The 15,538-nt window shown below is 39.4% G+C and overlaps 1 protein-coding gene across 1 annotated transcript in view; it reads left to right on the top strand.

Annotated features, from left to right (window-relative positions):
- The first annotated feature begins 1,049 nt into the window (after positions 1–1,049).
- kri1 (KRI1 homolog) overlaps positions 1,050–15,538 on the top strand; it is a 28,343-nt gene continuing 13,854 nt past the window's right edge. Inside the window, exons 1-14 of the mRNA XM_079642217.1 lie at positions 1,050–1,240; positions 2,104–2,171; positions 2,257–2,359; positions 2,437–2,536; positions 3,768–3,825; positions 3,917–3,966; positions 5,519–5,621; positions 7,653–7,730; positions 8,377–8,489; positions 10,131–10,359; positions 11,339–11,509; positions 13,740–13,815; positions 15,255–15,367; positions 15,470–15,538. Coding sequence (XP_079498343.1) covers positions 1,156–1,240; positions 2,104–2,171; positions 2,257–2,359; positions 2,437–2,536; positions 3,768–3,825; positions 3,917–3,966; positions 5,519–5,621; positions 7,653–7,730; positions 8,377–8,489; positions 10,131–10,359; positions 11,339–11,509; positions 13,740–13,815; positions 15,255–15,367; positions 15,470–15,538 — 1,416 coding nt within the window. The 5' untranslated portion in view covers positions 1,050–1,155. The remainder of the gene's footprint in view (positions 1,241–2,103; positions 2,172–2,256; positions 2,360–2,436; positions 2,537–3,767; positions 3,826–3,916; positions 3,967–5,518; positions 5,622–7,652; positions 7,731–8,376; positions 8,490–10,130; positions 10,360–11,338; positions 11,510–13,739; positions 13,816–15,254; positions 15,368–15,469) is intronic.

The following is a 15,538-nucleotide window of genomic DNA, read 5'->3' as shown; positions in this document are numbered from 1 at the left end:
TTTGAGCTGCATCCTGTGTATAAAAAGTTCTTTAAAAATAAAGCTTTATCATTATTTTTACAATTATGTAACTTCTAATGATTTAGTTATATGTTTCTGTTACAGGGGATGTTCTTCATATCTTGGCATATATTGATTGATGTTGTATCTGGGTCCGTCCACTCAGGTTTACTCCGGATTGTGCACACTTTTCTGACGTTATGTTGAGTGTAATCCGTCACACATCCTTGCCCCCTCTACTCTCAAGTAAACATCAAATAGTGAAGCCACAGTGTTCTAGACGATCCGTTATTAAACAAACACTCACTTTGGCACATAAAAATCACTTTTATTATTTACCCTTTGTGGGCTTTTTGGACAAATAGGTGACTAAGTGATAAACGCTGGTTCACCATTGCTCTGTAGATCTTAGACTTCTAATAAATGCAATAGAAGTTAATAAACCCGTTCACAATAACAGCTTTTTATACGGCAAAACAAAGCCTTTTTCCTGACAGTTAAAATGTTTTATTCATTATTTTATTGGGTTTAGTGCTTATTAAAAAAAAATGTGTTCCATTTATATAGAGTGTTTATATCATTCAAATATTTCAATTGCTTCTTTGCAGGATATTTTTTAGTAGTAGTTTTTATAGACATATTGTTTTTTTTAGGTTTGTTGTTTTACATTTTACACATTGAATTGGTTGGAAGAAATAGATTAAATAATAGAATAATATTTTCATTAAGAAAAATGTACGGAAAAAAAGCCGAAATAAATATATATAAATTAATAAACAATAACAAATAATAAAAGTAAACAAGATTTTGTTTTTATAACGAAATAAAAATATATTTAATTGTACAAAAATATACACACACACACACACATACAGATAAAACATGCATACAAATACTATTTTAATCTACATAATAAATGTGTTAAATATGTAAATACAATTTTTCCTCAACTTCTCCTCATCTTGTATGCAGTTCCTAATGCATTAGTGCGCCCTCTGCTGGACACTGTACCTAATGCACGTGATCTATGACGTGTACAACGGAACCCACGTGGTCTAGCTTCTCCACACACATGCAGCGGCTTGAAATGACTTCCGGTTACCAGCGTGTCGTTTTTATTCTAGTTTAAAGATAACTTCCTAATTAAAAAGAACCATGGCAGGCAGACCGGAGTTGAAGATAAACTCCGGGTTTGCTCAGAAGTATGACAAATACCGACAGAAAGAGGAGCTGCAGAGACGTGAGTGTTTCAGCTAACGATGCTAACTGACAAGCTAACAACACAACGTGGGGACCAGCAGCAGATTTATGTTGTTATTCTATTCACTGGGTTTTTACAGATATCTAATGTAGTACAATAAGCAATACTGCAGTGTTAACATACTCAGTTACAAGTAAAAGTCATTATTTAAAAGTTTACTCTAAAGTAAAAACTAAAAGCATCAACATATACTGAGTTTACCAAGAATTAAAGTACTTTTATGTCCAATTTCAGACTCATATATATTAATAATTGTATTATTATTAATATTAATAATTGTCAATTAAATGCTGCAACTCGTAAATGTGGAGCACATAATTTTAACTTGTTATTAACCAATGCAAATATTGTTTTATTGAATATCATTTTACACCATGTTTAGCAACTGCAAATATTGTAATAATGACATGTGTACATAATTATTGTTGTTTAACCTATGTATAGTTCTTTAAATTGTGTTTCCAAATATATATAAATGTATTTTTAGTTGATGTTTTATCGCATACTTAATTTCTTATTTTATATACATATTTAAATGTATTCTGAAATGAAGCTAATTTCACGAAAACCAAATTTCCCCTTGGGTTAAATAAAGTATTCAGATACAAATTAAATACTCTGCTGGGTAGGGCAATCTACAACAAGACACTTTATAACTAATATTGTAATCTATTAGTTTTTTAAAATGTTGTATTAATGACCTTAATCTCCAAAGTAGTGGAGTAAAGATTACAATACTTGCCTGTATCATGTAGTGGGGTAAAAGTACAAAGTAGCATCATGTGAGAAACATAATCATGTACCTCACATATTATAATAACTGTATAATAACTCTTGTGCAGTAAAGGACAAATATGGAGACCAAGCGGATGACTCTGAGTCTGAGTCCAGCTCTGATGACAGTGAAGTGGTGAGCCTCTTCTTCTCTTTCTACACAAAACACATCTCAATAACTTGTTTATTTTATTGACTGATTTATATATCTGTCTTCCCAGGAGCTGGACCCTGCAGTGGAGCGGGACTTTTACAGAACATTGTCCCTGCTGAAGAAGAAAGACCCCAAAATCTACCAGGAAGACGCCACGTTCTACTCTGAGGGTAAAGTGTATTCTGTGTTGCGTTCAGGGTCCGTAGGACATCTTTATTCTAATGTGTTAACCTCTTAAATCTTTCAGGTCCAGCCATCAGTGATGAGCAGGCTTCCACATCAAAGAAAGCCGTGAAGCCGATGTTCCTGAAGGACTACGAGCGTAAAGTCATACTGGAGAAGGAGGGGTGAGTCACAGACTGATATTAATTAATAAAAACAGTGTTTGAACGCACCGCCCTCACATCTTCAGAGAGATGCCGTATAGAGTAGTGCAGGGATGACCCGGAAGTAAGCTGCTAGTTCCCTCGACAAAAAAGCGATGGGATTTCTCCCTAGGATTTTGGAAAATAGCTCGAAATAAGGTCTGTGGAAAAAGAAGCTGTTAGATAAATGCATGTTTTGTTCAGCCGGATAATCTCCACATGTCTACCCTACTTTTACTTTTATGCTATAAAGGAACTACAGCCGAGTCCAGCAGCACGACTTCAACGTCACGCCAACTTAAGATCCATATTCAAACACACAGATTCTAAATGGTGCGAGTTGAAGCGTTTGTTTGAACAGTCTGCAGGAGGCAGGAACTTACTTTCAAGCAGAACAGGGCAAACAAACGTTCAGGAGTGTTTACGTGTTCGGTGTAATGACGTACAACGGCCTCGACAACTTCTGTAGTCCTATTCAGCCACTTGGTAACAACCATCGTTTCTCAGACACGTCCACTCTTCAGAAATCACCAGCGGGGTCACTGCTGATGGGTTTAATATCGTAGAACAAAACGTGAACCATCTCTTAAATTTGTCTCAACCACAGACCTGATTTCCAGCTATTTTCCAAAACCCTATGGAGAGATCCCATTGGCTCTGAGACGAGGGAACAGGAAGTGGAGAAATGCTAACTCACTTCCGGGTTTTAGGACTCGTCACTGCACCACTCTATTGGTGCAGGGGATAGTGTGCCTCAAAATCCCTGTGTGTATCCTCATCAGGTTTTATTTACAATCTGTAGTTATAATCAAGTTATAAGGGCTGCAACGATTATTACAAGTACACACAATAAATGATAAAGGCAAAATATATTTATTATCTGAATAAAGTGTTGTGGAACTGCAGAGACTATTCTACAGATTTAATAAAAAGTCCTTGTTTGGTACAGACCCTCTTAGAAAATCACACTATTATCATTTTAATAGACTTCAATGTTAACGTGATAATTGTCTCCAATACTACGAACCGTATTGGAATCGCAGTATCAGTCAAAATATCAGGACATTTGTTTTTTATCCCAAATCATGCTGCCCTTTTTCATATCATGAGATAAAAGCTACTCATTTATTTAGTTGCATTGTCTTTTTCCACATCTCTAATTTAACTACTGTCTTAAATTTGAATCACTGATCTTTGTATTTTTACTTTACAGCAAATACGAGGACGATGACGAAAGTGATGATGAGGAGGCTGCAAGGAGAATGGACGAGGTATTAGACCCGGTTAACAAATATTTCTGACCCCTCATTATTATTCAAATACACATCAATGATTTATTAACTCATTATCTTTCTTCCAAAGAGAGCGTCCTCTCCGAGCTACATCCAGGAGCAGCGGCAGCTCAGAGACAGGTGAGATCTAACAAATATATATATATGGATGGATGGATAGGTAGATGGATGGATGGATAGGTAGATGGAGAGATAGGTAGATGGATGGATGGATAGATGGATGGATAGGTAGATGGATGGATGGATAGATGGATGGATAGGTAGATGGAGAGATAGATGGATGGATGGATAGATGGATGGAGAGATAGATGGATGGATGGAGAGATAGATCGATGGATGGATGAATAGGTAGATAGAGAGATGGATTGATGGATGGATGGATAGGTAGATGGAGAGATAGGTGGATGGATGGATGGATGGATGGAGAGATGGATGGATGGATGGATGGATGGATGGATGGATGGATGGATGGAGAGATAGATGGATGGATGGAGAGATAGGTGGATGGATGGATGGATGGATGGATGGATAGGTAGATGGATGGATGGATGGATGGATAGATAGGTAGATGGATGGATGGATGGATGGATGGATAGGTAGATGGATGAATGGATAGATAGATGGATGGATAGGTAGATGGATGGATGGATAGGTAGATAGATGGATGGATGGATAGATAGATGGATGGATAGGTAGATGGATGGATGGATAGGTAGATAGATGGATGGATGGATAGATAGATGGATAGGTAGATGGATGGATGGATGGATGGATAGGTAGATGGAGAGGTAGATGGATGGATAGGTAGATGGATGGATGGATAGGTAGATAGATGGATGGATGGATAGATAGATGGATAGGTAGATGGATGGATGGATGGATGGATAGGTAGATGGAGAGGTAGATGGATGGATGATAGATGGATGGATGATGGATAGATGGATGGATAGGTAGATGGATGGATGGATAAATGGATGGATGGAGAGATAGGTGAATGGATAGATGGATGGATGGATAGGTAGATAGATGGATGGATAGATGGATGGATAGATAGATGGATAGATAGATGGATAGGTAGATGGATGGATGGATGGATGGATAGGTAGATGGAGAGGTAGATGGATGGATGGATAGATAGCCAGGTAGATGGATGGATGATAGATGGATGGATGGATGGATGATAGATGGATGGATGATGGATAGATGGATGGATAGGTAGGTAGGTAGGTAGGTAGATGGAGAGGTAGATAGATAGATGGATGGATGGATGGATGATGGATGATAGATAGATGGATAGGTAGATGGATGGATGGATGGATAGGTAGATGGAGAGGTAGATGGATGGATGGATAGATAGCCAGGTAGATGGATGGATGATAGATGGATGGATGGATGGATGATGGATGATAGATGGATGGATGGATGGATAGGTAGGTAGGTAGATGGAGAGGTAGATAGGTGGATGAATGGATGGATCCCAATTTGGGAAATGTTTGCATTAAAAACAAGGCAATGTACATAATAGAAATAAAGACACTAGAAATAAACAGTCCAAAATATTTCTGAAATAAAATAGTATTAAAAAGTAAAAAATATATATATACATGTGGAAAATAATGTGCTTTAAACAAAGACAACACAAAGGTTAACAGAGTTTAAAACCTCTCCTCAGCTTCCGTAAGTTCATCCAGGACAGCGATGAAGAGGAGGAGGTCCCCGAGAGAGAGGGAGGATCAGAGCTGCTGACCCGGAGGATCAAATCTCAGGACGAGGAGGTGAGGAAGTGCTTTACTTCAAATAGAGAAGAGAGACTTTGAAGGTCACGTTCACACCAGCCTTGTTTAGTCCGGTTGAATCGAACCTTGGTGCGTTTAACCCTCGGTGCGGTTCGTTTGGGTCGGTGTGAACGCAGTCCGAGACCTCTGAAGTGAACTCAAGAACCTAAAACAGGTGGTTTCGGACCGCTTGCAAGTGAACTCTGGAGCGTGTATTTTGGTTTATTCACGGCATTCATTTTGTTATTCTCAGTGATGCAAATTAGTCGCTTTTCGGCGCCTCCCGCTTTTCTAACGCTGATTTGGGTGACTTGTGTAAGAGTTTTCGTTTTGGGGGGGGGGGTCCGTCCGTCCGTCCGTCCGTCCGTCTGAGTGACGGACAACTTCTCACTTCAAAAAAGAAGAAGAAATCTAGATCGCAAAATAATTAAACAAGCGAGTGCCTGTTTTTCCTGGCCAAGGACAGGTTCATTGCACACAACACGAGCGTAACGTGTCTTCATCATAGGTCTTCACGTGGTTATGTCTCGTCTGAGTAACGGAGACGGAGAGCACCGGAACGCCGCTCCAGCTCTTCAAATATTGCAGTACCCATAAGGAGCCGTACACATGCTGCAGTGTTTGCGAGGCTGTGTCTTTAGTTGTAAGCACAGTGGCGATCTGTTGTTATTAGCATCTGGTTAGCTAGCTATGCTAACGAATTTAAAGAGCTTTTCTACAACCAGGTGGAAGAGAGCTCTCCTGCGAGGCTCAGATAACCTCAGCTCGATGAGGTTAAGGCACACCTTGATATGATCATTATAATTATTAGAGACATTAGAGACTAAATGAAAAACAGGTATAAAATACTATATGGCAGTAACAAGAAAGTTTGAATAACATAAAAATAACAAGAATAGAGTTTAAAAGGGGAGTGATTTGTAAAATATCCACACAAAAAAATCTGCTTCCAGTTCTGTTTCAAATGGGTGTTGAAAGATGTATCCATAGATCTCCTCATGTTGCTCTCAAAGTGCACCAGATTAATGCTTTTAAGTTCAATATTTAAAAAAAATCTTCCCGGGGGAGCATGCCCCCGGACCCCCCTAGAGGAGGTTAGGTCCCCCCCACTTAAATCATGTTCACATGGATACTAAATAGATTTGCACACATCGTGTACATATCTTTCTGTTTTGGTGGTCATGCCACACTGCACATGCATGCATGCGCGAGTCATGGTAAAATATCTGGATTAAGAGGTTGCTTTTTCTTTGCACAGCATGAAAGAAAGGCAAAATGAATGGGCTGTGATTTTAGTTTTTTTAAGCAGAGGTTGAGTTCAATAATTTGTACGGCCCTCGGAGGATGTTGTACAAATTTAAAGGAAAAAGGTTCCCCACCCCTGCTGTAAATAATAATAAAAACCCTTGATTTATAACTTAACATCTCTGTCTCTATTGATCTGAGTATATTATAAAGAATAGCCAGTTAATTTAAGGATTATAGCACAGGCCTTTGTCCGATGGTATTACGCTGTTTTTTTCCTGCTTCGAATAGTTCTCTCTTTTTTCACCATACCTGCGTTAGCATCCCTGTATTCTACAGTATTGTTGTTTTATAGTTATTTGTTAATGTAACCCAATTTGTGTTCTTTGAAATTGAAAAGGATATCGCATTGTGTTTGTTACTTTCGTTGCAGTTGTATATGTCTCCTATTTATGGACATGCTTTTATTTTGAAGGAGAGGTAGCGCTGTTGACAGGAAGTTGTTGTTGCTATGGAAACAATGTGACGGAGATTAACGGAGAAAAGTAATATCTACATATAAAGGCGGAGAAAGTAAACGATAACGTTTGATATTCGCTGCTGATTACTACCGAATATCCGGAGCCTGAAAAATGGTATTCTGGACAGCCCTAGTGTGAACGCAAACCGAACCTTCTGAAAAATGAAAGAATGTAACGAACTCGTCTGGTGAGAAGCGGAGTATTAGGTGTGAATGCGACCTAAGAGCCCCACAGATCAGGATCACCTCTCTGCTTCTGTGTTTAGGAGAAAGAGGAGAAAGACTTTGTGGAGTGGCTGAAAGACAAGACTGACCTCGAGGGACCGGAGGAGGTGAAGGACCTGGTGAGTACTAACTGTAAGATACACATGTTTGTTACATTCCACGCTAGGGCTGTTCGATTATGGCAAAAATCATAATCTCGATTATTTGGGTCAATAATTGTAATTGCGATTATTCATTGAATTTGAAAACATCCATTTATTTGAGCAAATGTTTTGAACAGTATGTTTTTAACAGTTAATTACCCGAGACTTTAAGTATAACTCAACTGAAAAAAAAAAAATAGTAATAATAAAAATATAATCGTTTTATTTCGATTACGTTTTTTTTCGTAATCGTTGCAAGCCGTAATCACGATTTTAAAATATGATTAATTGAGCAGCCCTAATCCACAGGCCATAACACACATTCACTTTTTATTTTGTTAAAATGTTTTGTTTTGGATCACATTTCAACTTCAGTGTACGATGTAGCTAAATAGTTTTACAGAGTCGTCCATCTTTTTATTTTTCTTAACAACTGTTTGCATCGTGCTAATTATGTATCTATACATCATATTCCATCCACTTGCATATAGACGTGCACATCTCAACACATTCTCTTGCACTGTTCTATTCCTATATTCACATTATCTACTCTGTAGCTGCTAAGCCTTGACTGTTGAATCTTTGAGGATTGCTCAGTAATGAGAGTTTTGTGTTGGGACAGAAATACTTAAGGGACTACTGGAATGACCCGGAGCTGGACGATAAGGAATGTTTCCTGAGAGACTACGTCCTCAACAAGGGCTACAAGGAGGAAGATGAGGGCGATGATGAGCGGTATGTGATCAGATGCTGACTCATTGCTCGGTTTGAAGGCCCCCTATTATACTGTTCTTCATCAATATATCACAGGTCTCAGATATATCCAGAGCCTGTCTCTGATTGGCTGAAACACCAAACGGATCATTGCAGCATTACCCATAATCCCCTCTGTTTCAGCCCTGTTTCCAAAGTGCTGATTCTCTGTCTGTTACTTTAGTTGAAAGTAAGGAGCCCCTCCCCACGCCCCTCTGAGAGAGATTTGGTTACAAAGAACTCAATGGTGCTCTAGAGGAGATTCAGGTGATAAGGGGGGGGGGGGTTACCTTGGTTGCTGATTGGCTAATGGTTACTCAAGACAAAACATCGTTATGACATCATAAAGGGGCCAAAATCTGATCAGCTCATTTTCAGACAGGTTTTTATAGAAATGGATCAAAAAGAGAGAGAATCTTTGTTCCTGAAACTTTCAGAGTCTCTTTCCACAGAGGGGACACATGTTGATGTAGAAGAGACATGGAGAAGAGGGGACACATGTTGATGTAGAAGAGACATGAAGAAGAGGGGACACATGTTGATGTAGAAGAGACATGGAGAAGAGGGGACACATGTTGATGTAGAAGAGACATGAAGAAGAGGGGACACATGTTGATGAAGAAGAGGGGACACATGTTGATGTAGAAGAGACATGAAGAAGAGGGGACACATGTTGATGTAGAAGAGACATGAAGAAGAGGGGACACATGTTGATGTAGAAGAGACATGAAGAAGAGGGGACACATGTTGATGTAGAAGAGACATGAAGAAGAGGGGACACATGTTGATGTAGAAGAGACATGGAGAAGAGGGGACACATGCTGATGTAGAAGAGACATGAAGAAGAGGGGACACATGTTGATGTAGAAGAGACATGGAGAAGAGGGGACACATGTTGATGTAGAAGAGACATGAAGAAGAGGGGACACATGTTGATGTAGAAGAGACATGAAGAAGAGGGGACACATGTTGATGTAGAAGAGACATGAAGAAGAGGGGACACATGTTGATGTAGAAGAGACATGGAGAAGAGGGGACACATGCTGATGTAGAAGAGACATGAAGAAGAGGGGACACATGTTGATGTAGAAGAGACATGGAGAAGAGGGGACACATGTTGATGTAGAAGAGGGGACACATGTTGATGTAGAAGAGGGGACACGTGTTGATGTAGACGAGACATGAAGAAGAGGGGACACATGTTGATGTAGAAGAGACATGGAGAAGAGGGGACACATGTTGATGTAGAAGAGACATGAAGAAGAGGGGACACATGTTGATGTAGAAGAGACATGAAGAAGAGGGGACACATGTTGATGTAGAAGAGACATGAAGAAGAGGGGACACATGTTGATGTAGAAGAGACATGAAGAAGAGGGGACACATGTTGATGTAGAAGAGACATGAAGAAGAGGGGACACATGTTGATGTAGAAGAGACATGAAGAAGAGGGGACACATGTTGATGTAGAAGAGACATGAAGAAGAGGGGACACATGTTGATGTAGAAGAGACATGAAGAAGAGGGGACACATGTTGATGTAGAAGAGACATGAATAGGGGACCTTTAAGGACTCATTCCTGCACCACTCTATTAATATACGATCTCTTCTGATGCGTTCAGGATCCCGACCTACGAGGAGGTGTTGCAGGATGACGTGGAGGACTCTGAGGAGGAAGGCGAGTCTTTCCTGGAGCGTCAGGAGGACTTTGAGAGGAAATACAACTTCCGCTACGAAGAGCCGGACGCAGCGCGGGTCAAAACGTACCCGCGAAGCATCGCCACCTCCGTGAGGACCAAGGACGACAGCAGGAAACTCAAAAGGGACGAAGTGAAGGAGAGGAAGCAAAAGGTTACAATCCCTTGATCTCTCCAGTATGACTCGTATTACATATATACAGAGGTGGGAAGTAGTGGAGTACAAATACTTTGTTACTGTACTTAAGTACATTCTTCTGGTATCAGTACTTTACTCCACTACTTATTTTTCTGACGACTTTTTACTTTGACTTCTTACACTTTGAACCCAAATACCTGTACTTTCTACTTCTTACATGTTGAACACAAATACCTGTACTTTCTACTTCTTACATGTTGAACCCAAATACCTGTACTTTCTACTTCTTACATGTTGAACTCAAATACCTGTACTTTCTACTTCTTACATGTTGAACACAAATACCTGTACTTTCTACTTCTTACATGTTGAACTCAAATACCTGTACTTTCTACTTCTTACATGTTGAACCCAAATACCTGTACTTTCTACTTCTTACATGTTGAACTCAAATACCTGTACTTTCTACTTCTTACATGTTGAACACAAATACCTGTACTTTCTACTTCTCACATGTTGAACTCAAATACCTGTACTTTCTACTTCTCACATTTCCCAAACAGGCTGGTTCCTTTAGTCTGAATGTGTGTTTGGTGGCGTGATCATTATTATTTAGAGTCATTACGTGCCTATTGATTTGAACACGATCCGTGTATCCATCATTTCCTGGTCTTCTCTAAAGAAGAGTGACCAATGGAAACGTTGTCATGTTGCCGTTGGTCACCATGGAAACATTCATTAGCTAACAATGACATTATTGTTCTATTAATATAAAGGGAGGTCAGGTACTCTTTAAAACAGCTGCTAGTTATGGGTACTTTTTACTGAAGTACATTTCAAAGCCTCTTTACTTTGACTTGAGTACAGGATGAGTAGCTGTGTACAAATGACAATGAAAGCCTTGAACCTTGAATCTAATACACCCCCCCCCCCCCCCCCCCCCTCCCTCTCTCTCTCTGCTCTTCCTTTGCCCCCTCGGTGCACCCCTCCTCAGGAGAAGGAGCAGAAGCAGGAGCAGCTGAAGCAGCTGAAGAACCTGAAGCGCAGTGAGATCATGGAGAAGCTGAAGAAGCTGCAGGAGCTGACGGGCAACGAGCAGCTGGCCTTCAGTCACAGCGACCTGAAGGGGGACTTTGATCCGGGGCAGCACGACCAGCTCATGCAGGTGGGTCTACACGAGAGGTTTGAGTGTGCAAAGAATACAAAGTAAGGCAAGTTTATCCAATCCAACTTTATTTATTTAGCACGTTTAAAAACAACAGTTGACCAAAGTGCTGTACATCAATACATGAATACATTTAGACAAAACCGATGGGACAAAAAGAAACTAATGTAAAAGCATGAGACAATAAAACCATCCTTATAGCCACAGACTGAAAACCCTAATTTAGAAAACACCTTTAAACACAAGGCATTCAAAGTACTTTACAAAAATGAAAGACATCAAGAAAATAGCTTTTTAAAAGCAAACGTTGCATTTAGCTGACGCTGTTATCCAAAGCGACTAGGGATGTCCCGATCACCTTTTTTTGCTCCCGATCCGATTCCGATCATTTGATTTAGACAATTTGCCGATACCGATTTTTCCCGATCCGATCTTTATGCAATGCATTAAGAGAAAAAAAAGCATTCATGTTGTCCCTTAAGGTTATTTTTTTATTTAAATTGGATATTCTATCCAACATGGATATAGCTTCTTTCTTTCACAGCAGCATTGGATCAGTTCAGTTGTGCAGCATTGGATCAAAACAAAATAAAGCTTATCAGTACTCGTTAGCTTACTGCTACAATTAGACACTGCGCCCTGCCCACTCTGTTGCCAGATTTGAGAGAAATAACCAGGTCTATGAAAACAAGCCCCAAAGAAGCAACACATACATGATGTTCTGTAATTTGAAACCAAAACTAAGGCCTCAGGATGACTTTAAGACTTGAACATGGTCATTTTTGTTTTGTAACATTGAATACAAAATTTAAAAAAAATTATTTAAAAAAAAAAAAAAAAAAAAAATCTCGATCCCCGATTTTTTTCCTCCCGATTCCGATCTTTTGAAAATCACATCGGATCATCTCTAAAAGCGACTTACAATAAGTGCATTCGACAAGGAAGATACAAACTTAAAGAAAACCGAATCATATAAGTACATCAGGTTTCATAGAGCCAAACATTTCAAGTGCTACTCAACTGGCTTTAGATAAGCCAGCCCTTTATTAGTCTATAAGTGCTTTGTTAGTAATTCAGTCGCTCGAAGTGGAGTCTAAAGAGATGAGTTTTCAGTCTGAAGAAGACGTGTAAGCTTTCTGCTGTCCTGATTTCAATGGGGAGCTCATTCCACCATTTTGGAGCCAGATAATAAAATAAACATTAAAAGAAAAAACACATGTTACACTGAATATTATGAGGAGAGTTTCAAATGTTGTGATTGGTCTGCCCGGACGTAAGCTGCAAGTGATGGCACACACTGGCTACTTGCCGTAAACAAACCTTATCTCTAAATCCTAGAGGACTATTTTTTTGATGATAGGAAATGGAAATCCTGAATGTAATCAGAGTTTAGTATAACTACACCAGCTCTGTCCTGATCTCATGTCAAAATCAAACATTTCCCAAATTGGGATTAATCAAGCACATCTTATTTTTATTTTACGTAGATTTTCACGGTCAACCAACCCCATTCCAATGTTACCTGAACACGTTTTAGGTTTGCCAAAAATATGAGTTTTTGTCCTAAAAAGCCTTGATAAAGCAATGCTTACAAAACACGTAGCGAAATATAAATCCAACTGCTTCTCTTGCTTGTCCTACTTTAAGGACAATAAGCTTTACGGTTTAGCAGGTTATTGTCAAATCTAAAATGTTTAAAATAAATGTCAGCCACGTGTCATACGTAGCTCCACACTTGAATACAATAACCATGCTCCTTCTTTACTTTTGTTTTGTTAAATTCTGTAAAGACATCTATTGCACATCTGTCCATCCTGGGAGAGAGAAGCATCCTCTGACCAATCAGGGTTCATTCAACACTTTGGGGAGAGCCACAATCTGTCGTTGGGAATATATGGGATGAGAATGGAGAGCTTGATTGGCATATCAACAGTAACAGAGGAGGCGGGGTTTAGCAATTATTCAAATGGACTTTTTAAGAAAAGGACATTTGGACCTGTCTCAGTAGAGAAGGCTTCCTCCTGCTGGGTCTCTGGATCTCGTTAGTGTAACACCTGAGCTCTCTGACTCACTCACACGGGTGTGTTGAGTTAATCTAATCAGACCTGTGCTACATGAGGTCAGTGAGCAGCTGTGTGTCAGTGCAGAGCTTTAAATCAGCCAACGTGTCTGCTGCATCAGTTTTAAGACATTTCAACTCAAATATATTCCATTTTCTTTCCATTTTTAGAAGTTCTTCGGGGATGAGTACTACGGAGGAGCAGAGGACGAGAAGCCTCAGTTTGAAGCCGATGAGGAACTTGAGGGTAAGTCTTTCTTTTGTTGAGACGCATGCTTCATTTCAACGCGTTTTTCTATTCACTCAAAATGTAAAGTTGATCCTGTTATCTTGGCAAGGAATCAGAAGGGATTGCTTGGATTTGAATGTAGCAGCAAGAAACACATCTCAGTAATTCTACATGTTTAATTTCCTATTGATTCTTTGCAATAATCAACTCTGTGTTTTACCTATTCAGGGTAGTCCGCGGGTCTTAAAAAGTACAAACAAGTTGATAAATCAATTTAGCGAAAATTAAGGCTATTAAACGGCATTTTCCAAGATATTACATTTTGTAGCTTGTTTTCAATAAGTATATAAATTAATACATTTCTTACAGACAGGCCTCGTGGTGTACGTAGGCTTGCCCTCACTGTCAGAGATATAGCTCAAATACTTCCGAAACTGAGGAATCGTAAAGTTTTTAACGGCAGGGTATCGCAGTGCCTTTCAAGTATCGGTACACCGTGCAACACTTATCTGAACAGGACATCGCACGCTCACTGCTCGATAGCATGCAGGTCCGTTTACGCCGGTTGTTAAACAACATCGTTATGGGGAAATGCAAGTCTGCGTCCAAATGGTTGGAAGATAAGGAGGAAGGACAATCAATACTGTATATAGTCAATGTGAGGTAAAGTGTGTCGCCAAGGTAACCGGTTAGAACTCCAAGTGGAGATGAGGTCTTAAAATGTATGGAAAGGGTCCAAAAATACTTAAAGTTCCAAAAATACTGTAAATTCTAAAAATGCTTAAAGTTCCAAAAATACTGTAAATTCCAAAAATACTTAAAGTTCCAGAAATACCTGAAATTCCAAAAATGCTTAAAGTTCCAAAATTACTTAAAGTTCCAAAAATACCGTAAATTCAAAAAATACATAAAGTTCCAAAAATGCTTAAAGTTCCAAAAATACCGTAAATTCCAAAAATGCTTAAAGTTCCAAAAATACCGTATATTCCAAAAATACTTAAAGATCCAAAAATACTTAAAGTTCCAGAAATACCGCAAATGGTTGGAAGATAAGGAGGAAGGACAATCAATACTGTATATAGTCAATGTGAGGTAAAGTGTGTCGCCAAGGTAACCAGTTAAAACTCAAAGTGGCGAAGAGGTCTTAAAATGTATGGAAAGGGTCCAAAGGTTCAAAAATACTTAAAGTTCCAAAAATACTTAAAGATCCAGAAATACTTAAAGTTCCAGAAATACCGCAAATGGTTGGAAGATAAGGAGGAAGGACAATCAATACTGTATATAGTCAATGTGAGGTAAAGTGTGTCGCCAAGGTAACCGGTTAGAACTCCAAGTGGAGATGAGGTCTTAACATGTATGGAATGGGTCTTAAAAGGTTTTACATTTGACTTCAAGATTCCTGCAGATACCCTGATATGCAGTTTGGAGATGTAACCCATAGCTTGTTGTTTGTGCAGAACACTGGAACTGGGACACGTGGACTGGGGAGGAAAGAGAAAAGGATGGTGGTGGTGAAGAGGAAGGAGAGTATAACGCCTCTGGGCCGCACTGCGACGATGACAACTTCATTGTGAGTAAACTGAACTTTCAATATAACCCTCCTTCATCCTGGGATGTTACAAAGTGTGTGTGATCTGAGAGAAACTCTTCCATCCTTCCCGTGTTAAACCAGATGGATGCAGACTACGACCCCAGCCAGCAGACGGCCTCCAAGAAGAAAAAGAAGAAGGAGAGGAAGACG

The sequence above is a fragment of the Notothenia rossii genome (assembly GCF_949606895.1).
Source record: "Notothenia rossii genome assembly, chromosome: 8".
Classification (NCBI taxonomy): domain Eukaryota; kingdom Metazoa; phylum Chordata; class Actinopteri; order Perciformes; family Nototheniidae; genus Notothenia; species Notothenia rossii.
The sequence above is the reverse complement of the archived record's forward strand: the minus strand, read 5'-3'. Positions and strand labels throughout refer to the sequence as shown.